Raw genomic sequence first — 19,960 nt, forward strand, 5'->3', positions numbered from 1 at the left:
AGTAATACGAAATGAGCAACATGGAGTAGCCCAGGCTGAGGACCCGCCTGCATAATAAAAGGGTGGGGGCTGCCAGAGATTCACACCCTATGCAGATGGTACACCTGGTCCTAACCAGTTGTTTGTACCTTATGTAGGTGATCAGATACTGGCTCCTCACTAGCTTATCTATAAAAACCCCTGCAGTTCACTGCAGGATGGCAACTGTTTTTCTCTAGGAACCCTCTCTGCAGTAGAAAGCTGTTCTCTTTGTTTCTCCTATTAACTTTCTGCTGTAAACCTCACTCTTGGTGTGCCCATGTCCTTGATTTCCTTGGCTGTGAGTCCAAGAACTCTGGGTGTTACCCCGGACAACGAGGCACTTCATTACTAGCTGTGGGTCTGTGGTATATGGCTTTTATTACATTGAAGTATGTTCCTTGTTTCCCTGGTGTTTTGAGGGTTTGTATCATGATGACACACTGAGATTTATTAAATGCTTTTCAGCATCAGTTGAAATGATTATATGGTTTTTATCTATCATTCCATTGATATGATTTATCACATCCATTAATTTGCATATGTTAAACCATCCTTCCATCCCAGGGATATATCTCACTTGGTCAAGGTGATGATTCTTTCTGACGTATTGTTGAATTTGATTTGCTAGTATTGTGTTGAGGATTTCTGCATCATTATTCATCAGCGGTTTTGCCCTGTAGTTTCTTTTTTTCATGTGTCTTTGTTTGGTTTTGGTGTCAGGGTAATACTGGCCTCATAGAATGAGTTTGGAACTATTCCCTCCGCCTCTAGTTTTCAAAGTAGTTTGAGTAGGATTGGTATTAGTCCTTCTTTAAACGTTGGGTGGATTTCAGTAGTGAAGCCATGAGGTCCAGGCGTTTCTTTTCTGGAAGACTTTTATTATGGCTTTGATCTTGTTGCTTTTTATTGGTCTGTTCAGGTTATGGATTTCTTCCTGGTTCAATCTTGGGAGGTTGTATGTATCTAGGAATTAGTCCATTTTTTTCTAGATTTTCCAATTTATAGGCATGGAGTTTCTCATAGGAGCCACTTATGATCCTGTGAATTTTGGCAGCATCAGTTTTGTAGCGCCTTGTTTTTCATTTGTTTTTCTTTTTTTTTCTTTTTTCTTTTCTGTTTTTTGTTTTGTTTTGTTTTGTATTGTTTTTTTCTGGGGACAGAGTCTCCTTTTGTCCTCATGCTGGAGTGTAATAGCAGAGTCTCAGCTCACTAGAACTTCCACCTCCAGGGTTCAAGCAATTCTCTTGCCTCAGCCACCCTAGTAGGTGGGATTACAGGCGCCTACCACCATGCCTGGTTAATTAATTTTATTTTTAGTAGAGATGGAGTTTGCCATATTGGCCAGGTTGGTCTTGAGGTCCGGGCCTCAAGTGATCCACCTGCCTCAGCCTCCCAAATCCTTTTTCATTTCGGATTTCATTCATTTGGGTTTCTCTCTTTTTTTCTTAGCTTGGCTATGGTTTGTCCATTTGGATCAACTTACTAAAAAAACAACTTTTTTGTGTTATTGATCTCTTGTGGGGTTTTTTTTCATTTCAATTTCATTTATTTCTGCCTGGATCTTCATTATTTCTTTTCTTCTAATTTTTGGTTTGGTTTGCTCTTTCTTTGCAGCTCTTTAAGATGCATCGTTAGATTGTTTATTTGAAGTTTTACCTGTTTTGTTGTAGGCACTTATGGCTATAAACCTCTTTCTGAGTACTGCTTTTGCTCTATCCCATCGGTTTTGGGTATATTGTGGAAATATGGAAATCGTCATTTGTTTCAATAAATTTTTAAATTTCCTTCTTAGTTTCTTCATTGACCCATTATTCATTCAGGATCCGATTATTCAGTTTTCATGTATTTGTATAGTTTTCCAAAATTCCTCTTGTTACTAATTTCTAGTTTTATGCCACTGTGGTCTGACAAGATCCATGATATTATTTCAGGTTTTTTTCTTTTTATTTTTTTTTAATGTTTTCAGGCCTAACGTATGGTCTTGTCCTTGAGGATGATCCATGTCCTGGGGAAAAGAAAGTGTGTTCTGTAGTAGTTGGATGAAAAACAAAAATGCCCATGATTAAATTATTTTGAATGTAAAGAACTAATATGAAGCAAATAACACAGTGGGATATAACAGTGGGATAGGTTAAAAGACTTGAGGAATTGAGGAGTTGCTTTGTTTTTTTTTGATTGAGAGATTCTAAAGTAGAAAGATGGCTATTGTGATGGAGTTAACATGTGATACAAAAATAGTAACTGGTATCTCAAGAGGAATATTTTAGCACCTGATCAAATGATTCTGCAGTTCATCTGAAAGACCAACGTGTCAGAATTGATAGAAAAGGAGACATCAGTGAGGGAGGGCAAGCATTATTCACATTTCAAATATCATTAAGCTACAGCAATTAAGATAGTGTAGTAGTGGTACAGGTATAAACAACTCCATGGAAGAAAATTAAAAGAAGAGAGTTACATACAAAATTGAGTGGGGATGTAGGTGATGATAAAAGAGCCATTTCAAAACAGTGGGTGAAACAGGGAATCAACTAAGGTTGAGTTCCTACCACTTTAATGTTGTCCAGCTGGATCAATGATTTTGAACGTACAATAATGCAACCAAAACTATGAATGTCTTATCGTATTGGAGTGGGTAACACCACTGCAAGCATGACAGCAAACTCGTGAAGGAGGCAAGAAAATGATTTCTGGAAGCGTATATAAAACAGGTATTAAAATACTTAAGATTTATTTCCGTATGGTGAATTTTTCTGAAACACATTATTAGAGTAACCTGGGGCTCATATTCTCCAAAGCCACTGGAAGGGAAAGAAAGGTTGGGTGTGGGAAAAAGAAAAGTGCTTTGCAAGTTCATTTTCGATGTCAGGCGCGCTGGTGGTTTAGGTTCTCCACAGAGGCAGGAAAACTTCATCACGAAAACTTCAGTCACGAGGCGAATGCCCTCAGTGCGCATGCTGAACAGACCTGTTGCCGCGCATGTGTGGTGCTAGGCGTGTCTGTGGTTGCGCATGCGCCTTGCTGCCACCTCTGTCCAGGCAGAGCTCTGGAGGGAGGTTGTGGCTTCGTTCTTTCCGCCATCTTGATTCTTTCTCACTGACTGAGACTCAGCCGGTAGGTCCGCAGAGTGGTCTTCCTGGGAAATTAGTTGTGAGTGAATGTGTGGAGGATCCAGCTGGCTTTGGACGGGTCCTGCGGCACAGTCCGTGGCTTCTGAGGGAAAAAGGTCTCATCCAGCTCCACCCAGGTCGCGATGCCACCATGGGACTCGTCATCGTGGCTGGGCTGGGACGAGGGAGGAAGGTGGGCCGCAGAGGGGAGGGATCTCGAAGATGGGGCGAGTGCTGCGGGTGCTGTTAGAGGTGTCTGAGTCCCGGAAACTCCTGGAACCCTCTGAGACAGGACAGTTTCTAGACTCCTCGGTAGGGGCACGGGAAGGGACAGCGTGTTGGGTAAGGAAGGGGCCTGGGACCTGGGAACGCTGTGGGCTGGTGACTGCGGCCCTGAGGTCTGTAGAGTGCCTGGCAGAGGTGTCCCGTGAGGAGCATAACGTTCACTCTGTTTCACAATTTCTCACCTCCGCCGTGAACGTCATGGGAAGGAATGGGTGAGGCTGTGCTTTCCAGCAAGACTCGATTTGGGAGGGGTGTGGGGGTGAAATGGGCCTAGCAAATCGGAGTGGGCCGAAAGCAGTAGTCATTTCGTTTCAATCCTCTGCCCGTTTTTTCCTAAATGTCTTCATGATGGAGAGTCTGATTGTGAAACCAAAACTCAGAAATGTCTTCTGTCTTTTGCTATGGCGTTAAGGTGATTTCTGTGCCTCTTCAACTGTGATACAAACAAATCTGTCCTTAGTTTGATTGGAAAGCGTGAGTATTTATCAGTGCTCTGTGAATTATTTTGAAAATATTTTCAAAATTAAGATAAATTCAAAATTTTCAAAGTACAAATCACCATTGTGCCATGGAATGTTCATGTATATAGCTAAGTTCTTACACACTTTTTCCAAATAACAGTATTCTGTTTTCAGTGGGAAATATGAGTGAGCATGTAAGAACAAGATCCCAGTCCTCAGAAAGAGGAAATGACCAAGAGTCTTCCCAGCCGGTTGAATCTGTGATTGTGAGTCCTTTAACATTTGATGTTTTCTATTAAGACAATTTATTTTACAAAATATTGAGCTAGTGTACATGCACTGGTCCAGGGGTTCCATGCTGATAAAAACGATGATGGCATCTCATGAAGGAAAGTTTGGTTCAGGAATATTATATTCTGGTGTTAGCTGTATGGATATGGGTATTTCTCTCTCTCTCTCTCTCTCTCTCTCTCTTCTCTCTCACTCTCTCTCGCTCTCTCTGTGTGTGTGATATAATATTATATATGTCTGTTGGAAGAATATCTTTAGATTTATGATTCGATGCACGTATGCGTTTTTGTATTTATATTATTGAGTTTTTATTCGCACACACACTTATACCCTTAGGTCCAGCAGCCCGTTGAGGAAATACGTCAAGAAGGGGAAGCACCAACTGAAAATCAGGGTATTGCACCTAGTGGGGAGATCGAAAATGAAGGAGCACCTGCTGTTCAAGGTGAAGGGAGAGTGGAGAATAATGCTTATGGGTGGTGGAAGTATATTTATGCATTATATTTTGTGACATACCAGTTACAGGACGCCAGAAAACATTAGGAAGGAGTCTTAAACATTTCCTGCTGCTGTGGGGAGGGGTGGGACAAGGACACACAAAAAGCCACAAAACTTTCCTACGATTTTAACAGAGACTTTTTATTGATTGGATACTTCCATGGTTGTCGTAAGCCTGTGAGTGTTTTCCAGAGCTCCTGTATGGTTTGTTCAGCCATTTTCTGTTTCTTGTTTTGTTTTGTTTTTTTATGTTTCTGTGGAATAACGGCTCCTGGTAGCTTCCTATTCTGCCATCTGCGGACATCTCATGCATTTTTAAAGAAACTTTTTAATACACATTTATTAATGCTTCCTCATGCCACGTGATTTACTAAGTGCTGGAAACATCAGTGCCAAACTGTAGCCTAAAGCTCATACCCTAGTCAGACTGACTCAAACAAATCAGTGATTTAATGTGATAAGAATAAGAACAAACGAGTACAAAAGGGAGAGGTAAGTTGTCTAGGGCCAGCCTTGGGAAAGGAAAGGGCGATGTTTGAACATCTCTGCTTTTCCTGTTTTCCTGGCAACAGACTCCTGAAATAATTAGCCTACAGGTTTTTATTTCATAATGATGAGGGAATACACATTACCATTTCCTCGTTCATAGTTCATGTTTTAATTTGTAAACTGATGACCTTTCTATCTTTTAAGGGCCTGACGTGGAAGCTTTTCAACAGGAACTGGCTCTGCTTAAGATAGAGGATGAGCCTGGAGATGGTCCTGATGTCAGGGAGGGGACTCTGCCCACTTTTGATCCCACTAAAGTGCTGGAAGCAGGTATGTTGTTTTTATTAATATGCAAACTATAGGGTGTCTGTTTTCACAATATTATATTTTTGTGGCACAGAGGTAAAATTACTGCTACTTTAATATCTTACTTCACGTCTAAAGATTCTTTGAAGGTAGTTCAGACCCCAGATGGCTGCCTTACACGCTATCAGAGATAGAGGGCCATGTGTGCTGGCTCATGCTTTTAATTCCAGCACTTTGGGAGGCCGAGGCAGAAGGATCACTTGAGGCCAGGACTTCAAAGATGGAGAAAGATTGGGTCAAAGTTAATTGGATTATGATATGAAAGATAGGAAACATGCTAAGAGAATAGATATCGAGTGTCTTCACAGCTGTTTCAAGTAATGCAGATATTAATTAGCTTGATGTAGCCATTTCACAGTGTGTATATATATTTTAAAGCATGTTATACATGATAAATGTATATAATTTTATGTGTATGTAAAAAAATATGAAACGTGAATTTTGAATGTAAGTCTTTTAATCAACAGCCTATAATTTTCAGATATTTTTATAGAGGCCTGTTTTTAACAAATACGTAACATGTTTATAATAAGCATCAGTTTATTTTGTGATGTTAACTGTGATGGTAGTGGCTTACAGGTAGCGTAGGTATTCAGTTTACTGTAAAAACTGAACTGCTTTGAGGCATGTAAAGAGGCAGGAGTACCGGTGAAAATAGTGACAAATGTTCACCCTACTTAAAGCAACTGCGTAATGGCTAAACTAGACCAAATTAAGGTTTTTACGCTTTTTCTCAAGAGACACAAAACAAATGTGATACTGACTTTTCTATTTCCTTCACTTAGGGAGTTCTAAACATCTTCTGTGTTTAGAGTTTATTCATATCAAAATGTTCAAATGATACTTCAAAAATATCTTTTTCCCTTAGGATTTTGTTTCGTTGAATTTTCATTGAATGTATATACGTTTTTTGTTTGTTTGTTTTTTGCTTTCCACTTATACATACAAATGGATTCACCTGATCGAATTCATTCTGAAGTTGAACAGTCTCTTTGTTTCCTTATTCTACTAGAAAAAAGTGTCATGAATTAAAAATATTGTTAATACGTGAAAGTCTACCTTCAGGGTTTATTCAGAGGCTATCTGGATGTAGGCTAAAGGGTCACCCTCAGGGTTCTGATATGGTTCATGAACTCGGTAGTTGTGTACCTCTAGTGTCATATGAATAAAAATCTGGTAACGGGTCCTAATTTTATATTTATGTTATAGGTGATGTGCAACCATAGGTTTACACCAAGACAAATGAAGACCGAAGCGAAGAATGTTATTGTTATGCTGGAAATTTGACTGATAACATTCTCTTAATAAAGTTTTCCAGTTTTCTGCAAAGAATCCTTGCAGAGTTTTGTTAACTTTGTTTCTGGATCTTTAATAGTCTTTAGAATTGTATCTTTTTTGAACGTTTAAATCCTGTGTTTGAGATGGTACATGGAGATAAAATGTTGGTACATTGATTTTCTATCATAGATAGATAGGAAGTTGGAAGCTTTCCTAGGGGGATGCCAACAGCTGCACAGATAGAAAAGGCCATGTGGGACCAGGCATGTCCACCATGGGTTTTCCACCTCCCCTTTTTTAGCACATGCACAGTAATACGAAATGAGCAACATGGAGTAGCCCAGGCTGAGGACCCGCCTGCATAATAAAGGGTGGGGGCTGCCAGAGATTCACACCCTATGCAGATGGTACACCTGGTCCTAACCAGTTGTTTGTACCTTATGTAGGTGATCAGATACTGGCTCCTCACTAGCTTATCTATAAAAACCCCTGCAGTTCACTGCAGGATGGCAACTGTTTTTCTCTAGGAACCCTCTCTGCAGTAGAAAGCTGTTCTCTTTGTTTCTCCTATTAACTTTCTGCTGTAAACCTCACTCTTGGTGTGCCCATGTCCTTGATTTCCTTGGCTGTGAGTCCAAGAACTCTGGGTGTTACCCCGGACAACGAGGCACTTCATTACTAGCTGTGGGTCTGTGGTATATGGCTTTTATTACATTGAAGTATGTTCCTTGTTTCCCTGGTGTTTTGAGGGTTTGTATCATGATGACACACTGAGATTTATTAAATGCTTTTCAGCATCAGTTGAAATGATTATATGGTTTTTATCTATCATTCCATTGATATGATTTATCACATCCATTAATTTGCATATGTTAAACCATCCTTCCATCCCAGGGATATATCTCACTTGGTCAAGGTGATGATTCTTTCTGACGTATTGTTGAATTTGATTTGCTAGTATTGTGTTGAGGATTTCTGCATCATTATTCATCAGCGGTTTTGCCCTGTAGTTTTCTTTTTTTCATGTGTCTTTGTTTGGTTTTGGTGTCAGGGTAATACTGGCCTCATAGAATGAGTTTGGAACTATTCCCTCCTCCTCTAGTTTTCAAAGTAGTTTGAGTAGGATTGGTATTAGTCCTTCTTTAAACGTTGGGTGGATTTCAGTAGTGAAGCCATGAGGTCCAGGCGTTTCTTTTCTGGAAGACTTTTATTATGGCTTTGATCTTGTTGCTTTTTATTGGTCTGTTCAGGTTATGGATTTCTTCCTGGTTCAATCTTGGGAGGTTGTATGTATCTAGGAATTAGTCCATTTTTTTCTAGATTTCCAATTTATAGGCATGGAGTTTCTCATAGGAGCCACTTATGATCCTGTGAATTTTGGCAGCATCAGTTTTGTAGCGCCTTGTTTTTCATTTGTTTTTCTTTTTTCTTTTCTGTTTTTTGTTTTGTTTTGTTTTGTATTGTTTTTTTCTGGGGACAGAGTCTCCTTTTGTCCTCATGCTGGAGTGTAATAGCAGAGTCTCAGCTCACTAGAACTTCCACCTCCAGGGTTCAAGCAATTCTCTTGCCTCAGCCACCCTAGTAGGTGGGATTACAGGCGCCTACCACCATGCCTGGTTAATTAATTTTATTTTTAGTAGAGATGGAGTTTGCCATATTGGCCAGGTTGGTCTTGAGGTCCGGGCCTCAAGTGATCCACCTGCCTCAGCCTCCCAAATCCTTTTTCATTTCGGATTTCATTCATTTGGGTTTCTCTCTTTTTTTCTTAGCTTGGCTAATGGTTTGTCCATTTGGATCAACTTACTAAAAAAACAACTTTTTGTGTTATTGATCTCTTGTGGGGTTTTTTTTCATTTCAATTTCATTTATTTCTGCCTGGATCTTCATTATTTCTTTTCTTCTAATTTTTGGTTTGGTTTGCTCTTTCTTTGCAGCTCTTTAAGATGCATCGTTAGATTGTTTATTTGAAGTTTTTACCTGTTTGTTGTAGGCACTTATGGCTATAAACCTCTTTCTGAGTACTGCTTTTGCTCTATCCCATCGGTTTTGGTATATTGTGGAAATATGGAAATCGTCATTTGTTTCAATAAATTTTTAAATTCCTTCTTAGTTCTTCATTGACCCATTATTCATTCAGGATCCGATTATTCAGTTTTCATGTATTTGTATAGTTTCCAAAATTCCTCTTGTTACTAATTTCTAGTTTTATGCCACTGTGGTCTGACAAGATCCATGATATTATTTCAGGTTTTTTCTTTTTATTTTTTTTTTAATGTTTTCAGGCCTAACGTATGGTCTTGTCCTTGAGGATGATCCATGTCCTGGGGAAAAGAAAGTGTGTTCTGTAGTAGTTGGATGAAAAACAAAAATGGCCATGATTAAATTATTTTGAATGTGAAGAACTAATATGAAGCAAATAACACAGTCGTTGTGTGGGATAGGTTAAAAGACTCGAGGAATTGAGGAGTTGCTTTGGTTTTTTTTGATTGAGAGATTCTAAAGTAGAAAGATGGCTATTGTGATGGAGTTAACATGTGATACAAAAATAGTAACTGGTATCTCAAGAGGAATATTTTAGCACCTGATCAAATGATTCTGCAGTTCATCTGAAAGACCAACGTGTCAGAATTGATAGAAAAGGAGACATCAGTGAGGGAGGGCAAGCATTATTTCACATTTCAAATATCATTAAGCTACAGCAATTAAGATAGTGTAGTAGTGGTACAGGTATAAACAACTCCATGGAAGAAGAAATTAAAAGAAGAGAGTTACATACAAAATTGAGTGGGGATGTAGGTGATGATAAAAGAGCCATTTCAAAACAGTGGGTGAAACAGGGAATCAACTAAGGTTGAGTTCCTACCACTTTAATGTTGTCCAGCTGGATCAATGATTTGAACGTACAATAATGCAACCGAAAACTATGAATGTCTTATCGTATTGGAGTGGGTAACACCACTGCAAGCATGACAGCAAACTCGTGAAGGAGGCAAGAAAATGATTTCTGGAAGCGTATATAAAAACAGGTATTAAAATACTTAAGATTTATTTCCGTAATGGTGAATTTTTCTGAAACACATTATTAGAGTAACCTGGGGCTCATATTCTCCAAAGCCACTGGAAGGGAAAGAAAGGTTGGGTGTGGGAAAAAGAAAAGTGCTTTGCAAGTTCATTTTCGATGTCAGGCGCGCTGGTGGTTTAGGTTCTCCACAGAGGCAGGAAAACTTCACTCACGAAAACTTCAGTCACGAGGCGAATGCCGCCCTCAGTGCGCATGCTGAACAGACCTGTTGCCGCGCATGTGTGGTGCTAGGCGTGTCTGTGGTTGCGCATGCGCCTTGCTGCCCACCTTCTGTCCAGGCAGAGCTCTGGAGGGAGAGGTTGTGGCTTCGTTCTTTCCGCCATCTTGATTCTTTCTCACTGACTGAGACTCAGCCGGTAGGTCCGCAGAGTGGTCTTCCTGGGAAATTAGTTGTGAGTGAATGTGTGGAGGATCCAGCTGGCTTTGGACGGGTCCTGCGGCACAGTCCGTGGCTTCTGAGGGAAAAAAGGTCTCATCCAGCGCCACCCAGGTCGCGATGCCACCATGGGACTCGTCATCGTGGCTGGGCTGGGACGAGGGAGGAAGGTGGGCCGCAGAGGGGAGGGATCTCGTGAAGATGGGGCGAGTGCTGCGGGTGCTGTTAGAGGTGTCTGAGTCCCGGAAACTCCTGGAACCCTCTGAGACAGGACAGTTTCTAGACTCCTCGGTAGGGGCACGGGAAGGGACAGCGTGTTGGGTAAGGAAGGGGCCTGGGACCTGGGAACGCTGTGGGCTGGTGACTGCGGCCCTGAGGTCTGTAGAGTGCCTGGCAGAGGTGTCCCGTGAGGAGCATAACGTTCACTCTGTTTCACAATTTCTCACCTCCGCCGTGAACGTCATGGGAAGGAATGGGTGAGGCTGTGCTTTCCAGCAAGACTCGATTTTGGGAGGGGTGTGGGGGTGAAATGGGCCTAGCAAATCGGAGTGGGCCGAAAGCAGTAGTCATTTCGGTTTCAATCCTCTGCCCGTTTTTTCCTAAATGTCTTCATGATGGAGAGTCTGATTGTGAAACCAAACTCAGAAATGTCTTCTGTCTTTTGCTATGGCGTTAAGGTGATTTCTGTGCCTCTTCAACTGTGATACAAACAAATCTGTCCTTAGTTTGATTGGAAAGCGTGAGTATTTATCAGTGCTCTGTGAATTATTTTGAAAATATTTTCAAAATTAAGATAAATTCAAAATTTTCAAAGTACAAATCACCATTGTGCCATGGAATGTTCATGTATATAGCTAAGTTCTTACACACTTTTTCCAAATAACAGTATTCTGTTTTCAGTGGGAAATATGAGTGAGCATGTAAGAACAAGATCCCAGTCCTCAGAAAGAGGAAATGACCAAGAGTCTTCCCAGCCGGTTGAATCTGTGATTGTGAGTCCTTTAACATTTGATGTTTTCTATTAAGACAATTTATTTTACAAAATATATTTGAGCTAGTGTACATGCACTGGTCCAGGGGTTCCATGCTGATAAAAAACGATGATGGCATCTCATGAAGGAAAGTTTGGTTCAGGAATATTATATTCTGGTGTTAGCTGTATGGATATGGGTATTTCTCTCTCTCTCTCTCTCTCTCTCTCTCTCTCTCTTCTCTCTCCTCTCTCTCTCTCTCTCTCTCTGTGTGTATATATATATATATGTCTGTTGGAAGAATATCTTTAGATTTATGATTCGATGCACGTATGCGTTTTTGTATTTATATTATTGAGTTTTTATTCGCACACACACTTATACCCTTAGGTCCAGCAGCCCGTTGAGGAAATACGTCAAGAAGGGGAAGCACCAACTGAAAATCAGGGTATTGCACCTAGTGGGGAGATCGAAAATGAAGGAGCACCTGCTGTTCAAGGTGAAGGGAGAGTGGAGAATAATGCTTATGGGTGGTGGAAGTATATTTATGCATTATATTTTGTGACATACCAGTTACAGGACGCCAGAAAACATTAGGAAGGAGTCTAAACATTTCCTGCTGCTGTGGGGAGGGGTGGGACAAGGACACACAAAAAGCCACAAAACTTTCCTACGATTTTAACAGAGACTTTTTATTGATTGGATACTTCCATGGTTGTCGTAAGCCTGTGAGTGTTTTCCAGAGCTCCTGTATGGTTTGTTCAGCCATTTTCTGTTTCTTGTTTTGTTTTGTTTTTTATGTTTCTGTGGAATAACGGCTTCCTGGTAGCTTCCTATTCTGCCATCTGCGGACATCTCATGCATTTTTTAAGAAACTTTTTAATACACATTTATTAATGCTTCCTCATGCCACGTGATTTACTAAGTGCTGGAAACATCAGTGCCAAACTGTAGCCTAAAGCTCATACCCTAGTCAGACTGACTCAAACAAATCAGTGATTTAATGTGATAAGAATAAGAACAAACGAGTACAAAAGGGAGAGGTAAGTTGTCTAGGGCCAGCCTTGGGAAAGGAAAGGGCGATGTTTGAACATCTCTGCTTTTCCTGTTTTCCTGGCAACAGACTCCTGAAATAATTAGCCTACAGGTTTTTATTTCATAATGATGAGGGAATACACATTACCATTTCCTCGTTCATAGTTCATGTTTTTAATTTGTAAACTGATGACCTTTCTATCTTTTAAGGGCCTGACGTGGAAGCTTTTCAACAGGAACTGGCTCTGCTTAAGATAGAGGATGAGCCTGGAGATGGTCCTGATGTCAGGGAGGGGACTCTGCCCACTTTTGATCCCACTAAAGTGCTGGAAGCAGGTATGTTGTTTTATTAATATGCAAACTATAGGGTGTCTGTTTTCACAATATATATTTTTTGTGGCACAGAGGTAAAATTACTGCTACTTTAATATCTTACTTCACGTCTAAAGATTCTTTGAAGGTAGTTCAGACCCCAGATGGCTGCCTTACACGCTATCAGAGATAGAGGGCCATGTGTGCTGGCTCATGCTTTTAATTCCAGCACTTTGGGAGGCCGAGGCAGAAGGATCACTTGAGGCCAGGACTTCAAAAGATGGAGAAAGATTGGGTCAAAGTTAATTGGATTATGATATGAAAGATAGGAAACATGCTAAGAGAATAGATATCGAGTGTCTTCACAGCTGTTTCAAGTAATGCAGATATTAATTAGCTTGATGTAGCCATTTCACAGTGTGTATATATATTTTAAAGCATGTTATACATGATAAATGTATATAATTTTATGTGTCATGTAAAAAAATATGAAAACGTGAATTTTGAATGTAAGTCTTTTAATCAACAGCCTATAATTTTCAGATATTTTTATAGAGGCCTGTTTTTAACAAATACGTAACATGTTTATAATAAGCATCAGTTTATTTTGTGATGTTAACTGTGATGGTAGTGGCTTACAGGTAGCGTAGGTATTCAGTTTACTGTAAAAACTGAACTGCTTTGAGGCATGTAAAGAGGCAGGAGTACCGGTGAAATAGTGACAAATGTTCACCCTACTTAAGCAACTGCGTAATGGCTAAACTAGACCAAATTAAGGTTTTACGCTTTTTCTCAAGAGACACAAAACAAAGTGTAATACTGACTTTTCTATTTCCTTCACTTAGGGAGTTCTAAACATCTTCTGTGTTTAGAGTTTATTTCATATCAAAATGTTCAAATGATACTTCAAAAATATCTTTTTCCCTTAGGATTTTGTTTCGTTGAATTTTCATTGAATGTATATACGTTTTTTGTTTGTTTGTTTTTTTGCTTTCCACTTATACATACAAATGGATTCACCTGATCGATTCATTCTGAAGTTGAACAGTCTCTTTGTTTCCTTATTCTACTAGAAAAAGTGTCATGAATTAAAAATATTGTTAATACGTGAAAGTCTACCTTCAGGGTTTATTCAGAGGCTATCTGGATGTAGGCTAAAGGGTCACCCTCAGGGTTCTGATATTGGTTCATGAACTCGGTAGTTGTGTACCTCTAGTGTCATATGAATAAAAATCTGGTAACGGGTCCTAATTTTATATTTATGTTATAGGTGATGTGCAACCATAGGTTTACACCAAGACAAATGAAGACCGAAGCGAAGAATGTTATTGTTATGCTGGAAATTTGACTGATAACATTCTCTTAATAAAGTTTTCCAGTTTTCTGCAAAAGAATCCTTGCAGAGTTTTGTTAACTTTGTTTCTGGATCTTTAATAGTCTTTAGAATTGTATCTTTTTTGAACGTTTAATCCTGTGTTTGAGATGGTACATGGAGATAAAATGTTGGTACATTGATTTTCTATCATAGATAGATAGGAAGTTGGAAGCTTTCCTAGGGGGATGCCAACAGCTGCACAGATAGAAAAGGCCATGTGGGACCAGGCATGTCCACCATGGGTTTTCCACCTCCCCTTTTTTAGCACATGCACAGTAATACGAATGAGCAACATGGAGTAGCCCAGGCTGAGGACCCGCCTGCATAATAAAAGGGTGGGGGCTGCCAGAGATTCACACCCTATGCAGATGGTACACTGGTCCTAACCAGTTGTTTTGTACCTTATGTAGGTGATCAGATACTGGCTCCTCACTAGCTTATCTATAAAAACCCCTGCAGTTCACTGCAGGATGGCAACTGTTTTTCTCTAGGAACCCTCTCTGCAGTAGAAAGCTGTTCTCTTTGTTTCTCCTATAACTTTCTGCTGTAAACCTCACTCTTGGTGTGCCCATGTCCTTGATTTCCTTGGCTGTGAGTCCAAGAACTCTGGGTGTTACCCCGGACAACGAGCACTTCATTACTAGCTGTGGGTCTGTGGTATATGGCTTTTATTACATTGAAGTATGTTCCTTGTTTCCCTGGTGTTTTGAGGGTTTGTATCATGATGACACACTGAGATTTATTAAATGCTTTTCAGCATCAGTTGAAATGATTATATGGTTTTTATCTATCATTCCATTGATATGATTTATCACATCCATTAATTTGCATATGTTAAACCATCCTTCCATCCAGGGATATATCTCACTTGGTCAAGGTGATGATTCTTTCTGACGTATTGTTGAATTTGATTTGCTAGTATTGTGTTGAGGATTTCTGCATCATTATTCATCAGCGGTTTTGCCCTGTAGTTTTCTTTTTTTCATGTGTCTTTGTTTGGTTTTGGTTGTCAGGGTAATACTGGCCTCATAGAATGAGTTTGGAACTATTCCCTCCTCCTCTAGTTTTCAAAGTAGTTTGAGTAGGATGGTATTAGTCCTTCTTTAAACGTTGGGTGGATTTCAGTAGTGAAGCCATGAGGTCCAGGCGTTTCTTTTCTGGAAGACTTTTATTATGGCTTTGATCTTGTTGCTTTTTATTGGTCTGTTCAGGTTATGGATTTCTTCCTGGTTCAATCTTGGGAGGTTGTATGTATCTAGGAATTAGTCCATTTTTTTCTAGATTTTCCAATTTATAGGCATGGAGTTTCTCATAGGAGCCACTTATGATCCTGTGAATTTTGGCAGCATCAGTTTTGTAGCGCCTTGTTTTTCATTTGTTTTTCTTTTTTTTGTTTTCTTTTTTCTTTCTGTTTTTTGTTTTGTTTTGTTTTGTATTGTTTTTTCTGGGGACAGAGTCTCCTTTTGTCCTCATGCTGGAGTGTAATAGCAGAGTCTCAGCTCACTAGAACTTCCACCTCCAGGGTTCAAGCAATTCTCTTGCCTCAGCCACCCTAGTAGGTGGGATTACAGGCGCCTACCACCATGCCTGGTTAATTAATTTTATTTTTAGTAGAGATGGAGTTTGCCATATTGGCCAGGTTGGTCTTGAGGTCCGGGCCTCAAGTGATCCACCTGCCTCAGCCTCCCAAATCCTTTTTCATTTCGGATTTCATTCATTTGGGTTCTCTCTTTTTTTTCTTAGCTTGGCTAATGGTTTGTCCATTTGGATCAACTTACTAAAAAAACAACTTTTTGTGTTATTGAATCTCTTGTGGGGTTTTTTTTCATTTCAATTTCATTTATTTCTGCCTGGATCTTCATTATTTCTTTTCTTCTAATTTTTGGTTTGGTTTGCTCTTTCTTTGCAGCTCTTTAAGATGCATCGTTAGATTGTTTATTTGAAGTTTTTACCTGTTTTGTTTGTAGGCACTTATGGCTATAAAACCTCTTTCTGAGTACTGCTTTTGCTCTATCCCATCGGTTTTGGTATATTGTGGAAATATGGAAATCGTCATTTGTTTCAATAAATTTTTTAAATTTCCTTCTTAGTTTTCTTCATTGACCCATTATTCATTCAGGATCCGATTATTCAGTTTTCATGTATTTGTATAGTTTCCAAAATTCCTCTTGTTACTAATTTCTAGTTTTATGCCACTGTGGTCTGACAAGATCCATGATATTATTTCAGGTTTTTTCTTTTATTTTTTTTAATGTTTTCAGGCCTAACGTATGGTCTTGTCCTTGAGGATGATCCATGTCCTGGGGAAAAGAAAGTGTGTTCTGTAGTAGTTGGATGAAAAACAAAAATGCCATGATTAAATTAATTTTGAATGTGAAGAACTAATATGAAGCAAATAACACAGTCGTTGTGTGGGATAGGTTAAAAGACTCGAGGAATTGAGGAGTTGCTTTGGTTTTTTTTGATTGAGAGATTCTAAAGTAGAAAGATGGCTATTGTGATGGAGTTAACATGTGATACAAAAATAGTAACTGGTATCTCAAGAGGAATATTTTAGCACCTGATCAAATGATTCTGCAGTTCATCTGAAAGACCAACGTGTCAGAATTGATAGAACAAGGAGACATCAGTGAGGGAGGGCAAGCATTATTTCACATTTCAAATATCATTAAGCTACAGCAAATTAAGATAGTGTAGTAGTGGTTACAGGTATAAACAACCTCCATGGAAGAAAATTAAAAGAAGAGAGTTACATACAAAATTGAGTGGGGATGTAGGTGATGATAAAAGAGCCATTTCAAACAGTGGGTGAAACAGGGAATCAACTAAGGTTGAGTTCCTACCACTTTAATGTTGTCCAGCTGGATCAATGATTTTGAACGTACAATAATGCAACCGAAAAACTATGAATGTCTTATCGTATTGGAGTGGGTAACACCACTGCAAGCATGACAGCAAACTCGTGAAGGAGGCAAGAAAATGATTTCTGGAAGCGTATATAAAACAGGTATTAAAATACTTAAGATTTATTTCCGTAATGGTGAATTTTTCTGAAACACATTATTAGAGTAACCTGGGGCTCATATTCTCCAAAGCCACTGGAAGGAAAGAAAGGTTGGGTGTGGGAAAAAGAAAAGTGCTTTGCAAGTTTCATTTTCGATGTCAGGGCGCGCTGGTGGTTTAGGTTCTCCACAGAGGCAGGAAAAACTTCACTCACGAAAACTTCAGTCACGAGGCGAATGCCGCCCTCAGTGCGCATGCTGAACAGACCTGTTGCCCGCGCATGTGTGGTGCTAGGCGTGTCTGTGGTTGCGCATGCGCCTCGCTGCCCACCTTCTGTCCAGGCAGAGCTCTGGAGGGAGAGGTTGTGGCTTCGTTCTTTCCGCCATCTTGATTCTTTCTCACTGACTGAGACTCAGCCGGTAGGTCCGCAGAGTGGTCTTCCTGGGAAATTAGTTGTGAGTGAATGTGTGGAGGATCCAGCTGGCTTTGGACGGGTCCTGCGGCACAGTCCGTGGCTTCTGAGGGAAAAAAGGTCTCATCCAGCGCCACCCAGGTCGCGATGCCACCATGGGACTCGTCATCGTGGCTGGGCTGGGACGAGGGAGGAAGGTGGGCCGCAGAGGGGAGGGATCTCGTGAAGATGGGGCGAGTGCTGCCGGGTGCTGTTAGAGGTGTTCTTGAGTCCTGAAACCTCCTGGAACCTCGTAGACAGGACAAGTTTCTCGACTCCTCGGTAGGGGCACTGGAAGGGACAGACCGTGTTGGGTAAGGAAAGTGGCCTGGGGACCCTGGGAACGCTGTGGGCTGGTGACTGCCGGCCCTGAGGTCTGTAAGAGTGCCTGGCAGAGGTGTCCCCGTGAGGAAAGCATAACGTCTAAGGTCTGTTTCACAATTTCTCGCTCACACTCTCCGTGAACGTCATGGGGGAACGGAATGGGTGATGCTGTTGCTTCCCAGCAAGACTGAATTTTGGGAGGGTGTGTGGTGTGGTGAGATGGGCCTAGCAAATCGGAGTGGGCCGAAAGCAAGTATTCATTTCGGTTCAATCCTCTGCCCGTTTTTCCTAAATGTCTTCATGATGGAGAGTCTGATTGTGAAACCAAAACTCAGAAATTCTCTGTCTTTTGCTATGGCGTTAGGTGATTTCTGTGCCTCTTCAACTGGGATACAACAAATCTGTCCTTAGTTTGATTGGAAAGCTGAGTATTATCAGTGCTCTGTGAATTATTTTGAAAATATTTTCAAAATTAAGATAAATTCAAAATTTTCAAAGTACAAATCACCATTGTGCCATGGAATGTTCATGTATATAGCTAAGTTCTTACACACTTTTTCCAAATAACAGTATTTGTTTTCAGTGGGAAATATGAGTGAGCATGTAAGAACAAGATCCCAGTCCTCAGAAGAGGAAATGACCAAGAGTCTTCCCAGCCGGTTGAATCTGTGATTGTGAGTCCTTTAACATTTGATGTTTTCTATTAAGACAATTTATTTTACAAAATATTTGAGCTAGTGTACATGCACTGGTCCAGGGGTTCCATGCTGATAAAAAACGATGATGGCATCTCATGAAGGAAAGTTTGGTTCAGGAATATTATATTCTGGTGTTAGCTGTATGGATATGGGTATTCTCTCTCTCTCTCTCTCTCTCTCTCCTCTCTTCTCTCTCTCTCTCCTGGAACCTCTCTCCTCTCTGTGTGTGGTATATATATAGATATGTCTGTTGGAAGAATACCTTTAGATTTATGATTCGATGCACGTATGCGTTTTGTGTATTTATATTATTGAGTTTTTATTCGCACACACACTTACACCTTAGGTCAGCAGCCCATTGAGGAATACACGTCAAGAAGGGGAAGCACCACTGAAAATCAGGGTATTGCACCTAGTGGGGAGATCGAAAATGAAGGAGCACCTGCCTGTGAAGGTGAAGGGAGAGTGGAGAATAATGCTTATGGTGGTGGAAGTATATTATGGCATTATATTTGTGACATACAGTTACAGGAGCAGAAAACATTAGGAAGGAGTCTTAAACATTTCCTGCTGCTGTGGGGGAGGGGTGGGACAAGGACACACAAAAAGCCACAAAACTTCCTACGATTTTAACAGAGACTTTTTATTGATTGGATACTTCCATGGTTGTCGTAAGCCTGTGAGTGTTTTCAGAGCTCCTGTATGGTTTGTTCAGCCTATTTTCTGTTTCTTGTTTTGTTTTGTTTTTTATGTTTCTGTGGAATAACTGGCTCCTGGTAGCTTCCTATTCTGCCATCTGCGGACATCTCATGCATTTTTTAAGAAACTTTTTAATACACATTTATTAATGCTTCCTCATGCCACGTGATTTACTAAGTGCTGGAAACATCAGTGCCAAACTGTAGCCTAAAGCTCATACCCTAGTCAGACTGACTCAAACAAATCAGTGATTTAATGTGATAAGAATAAGAACAAACGAGTACAAAAGGGAGAGGTAAGTTGTCTAGGGCCAGCCTTGGAAAGGAAAGGGCGATGTTTGAACATCTCTGCTTTTCCTGTTTTCCTGGCAACAGACTCCTGAAATAATTAGCCTACAGGTTTTATTCATAATGATGAGGGAATACACATTACCATTTCCTCGTTCATAGTTCATGTTTTAATTTGTAAACTGATGACCTTTCTATCTTTTAAGGGCCTGACGTGGAAGCTTTTCAACAGGAACTGGCTCTGCTTAAGATAGAGGATGAGCCTGGAGATGGTCCTGATGTCAGGGAGGGGACTCTGCCCACTTTTGATCCCACTAAAGTGCTGGAAGCAGGTATGTTGTTTTATTAATATGCAAACTATAGGATGTCTGTTTTCACAATATTATATTTTTTGTGGCACAGAGGTAAAATTACTGCTACTTTAATATCTTACTTCACGTCTAAAGATTCTTTGAAGGTAGTTCAGACCCCAGATGGCTGCCTTACACGCTATCAGAGATAGAGGGCCATGTGTGCTGGCTCATGCTTTTAATTCCAGCACTTTGGGA

General features: G+C 40.3%; 2 protein-coding genes and 1 pseudogene across 3 annotated transcripts; all 3 read left to right on the forward strand.

Annotated features, from left to right (window-relative positions):
* The first annotated feature begins 3,050 nt into the window (after positions 1-3,050).
* LOC115898780 (putative G antigen family E member 3) lies at positions 3,051-6,858 on the forward strand. Of its 2 annotated transcripts, none has more exons than XM_030934747.1 (5): positions 3,051-3,135; positions 4,052-4,143; positions 4,505-4,613; positions 5,360-5,485; positions 6,731-6,858. In XM_030934747.1, the coding sequence occupies exons 2-5, from the start codon at positions 4,060-4,062 to the stop codon at positions 6,745-6,747; spliced, it is 336 nt and encodes a 111-aa protein (XP_030790607.1). In that variant the 5' UTR covers positions 3,051-3,135; positions 4,052-4,059; the 3' UTR covers positions 6,748-6,858. The 2 variants fall into 2 exon arrangements, with proteins under 2 accessions (XP_030790607.1, XP_030790608.1); XM_030934748.1 differs by lacking the exon at positions 3,051-3,135 and adding an exon at positions 3,303-3,324 and having other exon boundaries at positions 6,731-6,815.
* Positions 6,859-10,405: 3,547 nt separating this feature from the next.
* LOC115898778 (putative G antigen family E member 3) lies at positions 10,406-13,930 on the forward strand. The gene is made up of 5 exons (XM_030934720.1): positions 10,406-10,427; positions 11,158-11,249; positions 11,619-11,727; positions 12,474-12,599; positions 13,846-13,930. Exons 2-5 carry the CDS (start codon positions 11,166-11,168, stop codon positions 13,860-13,862), a joined length of 336 nt encoding a protein of 111 aa, XP_030790580.1. The 5' UTR covers positions 10,406-10,427; positions 11,158-11,165; the 3' UTR covers positions 13,863-13,930.
* A 3,610-nt stretch (positions 13,931-17,540) lies between these two features.
* LOC115898614 lies at positions 17,541-19,914 on the forward strand (annotated as a pseudogene).
* The last annotated feature ends 46 nt before the right edge of the window (positions 19,915-19,960 follow it).

The sequence above is a fragment of the Rhinopithecus roxellana genome, chromosome 7, assembly GCF_007565055.1.
Source record: "Rhinopithecus roxellana isolate Shanxi Qingling chromosome 7, ASM756505v1, whole genome shotgun sequence".
Lineage (NCBI taxonomy): Eukaryota > Metazoa > Chordata > Mammalia > Primates > Cercopithecidae > Rhinopithecus > Rhinopithecus roxellana.

Coding starts and splice junctions, on each gene's coding strand:
- LOC115898780 (XM_030934747.1), top strand. CDS start 4,060: ATGAGTGAGCATGTAAGAACAAGATCCCAGTCCTCAGAAAGAGGAAAT. Junction 4,144..4,504: donor AGCCGGTTGAATCTGTGATT/GTGAGTCCTTTA, acceptor TTATACCCTTAG/GTCCAGCAGCCCGTTGAGGA. Junction 4,614..5,359: donor AGGAGCACCTGCTGTTCAAG/GTGAAGGGAGAG, acceptor CTATCTTTTAAG/GGCCTGACGTGGAAGCTTTT.
- LOC115898778 (XM_030934720.1), top strand. CDS start 11,166: ATGAGTGAGCATGTAAGAACAAGATCCCAGTCCTCAGAAAGAGGAAAT. Junction 11,250..11,618: donor AGCCGGTTGAATCTGTGATT/GTGAGTCCTTTA, acceptor TTATACCCTTAG/GTCCAGCAGCCCGTTGAGGA. Junction 11,728..12,473: donor AGGAGCACCTGCTGTTCAAG/GTGAAGGGAGAG, acceptor CTATCTTTTAAG/GGCCTGACGTGGAAGCTTTT.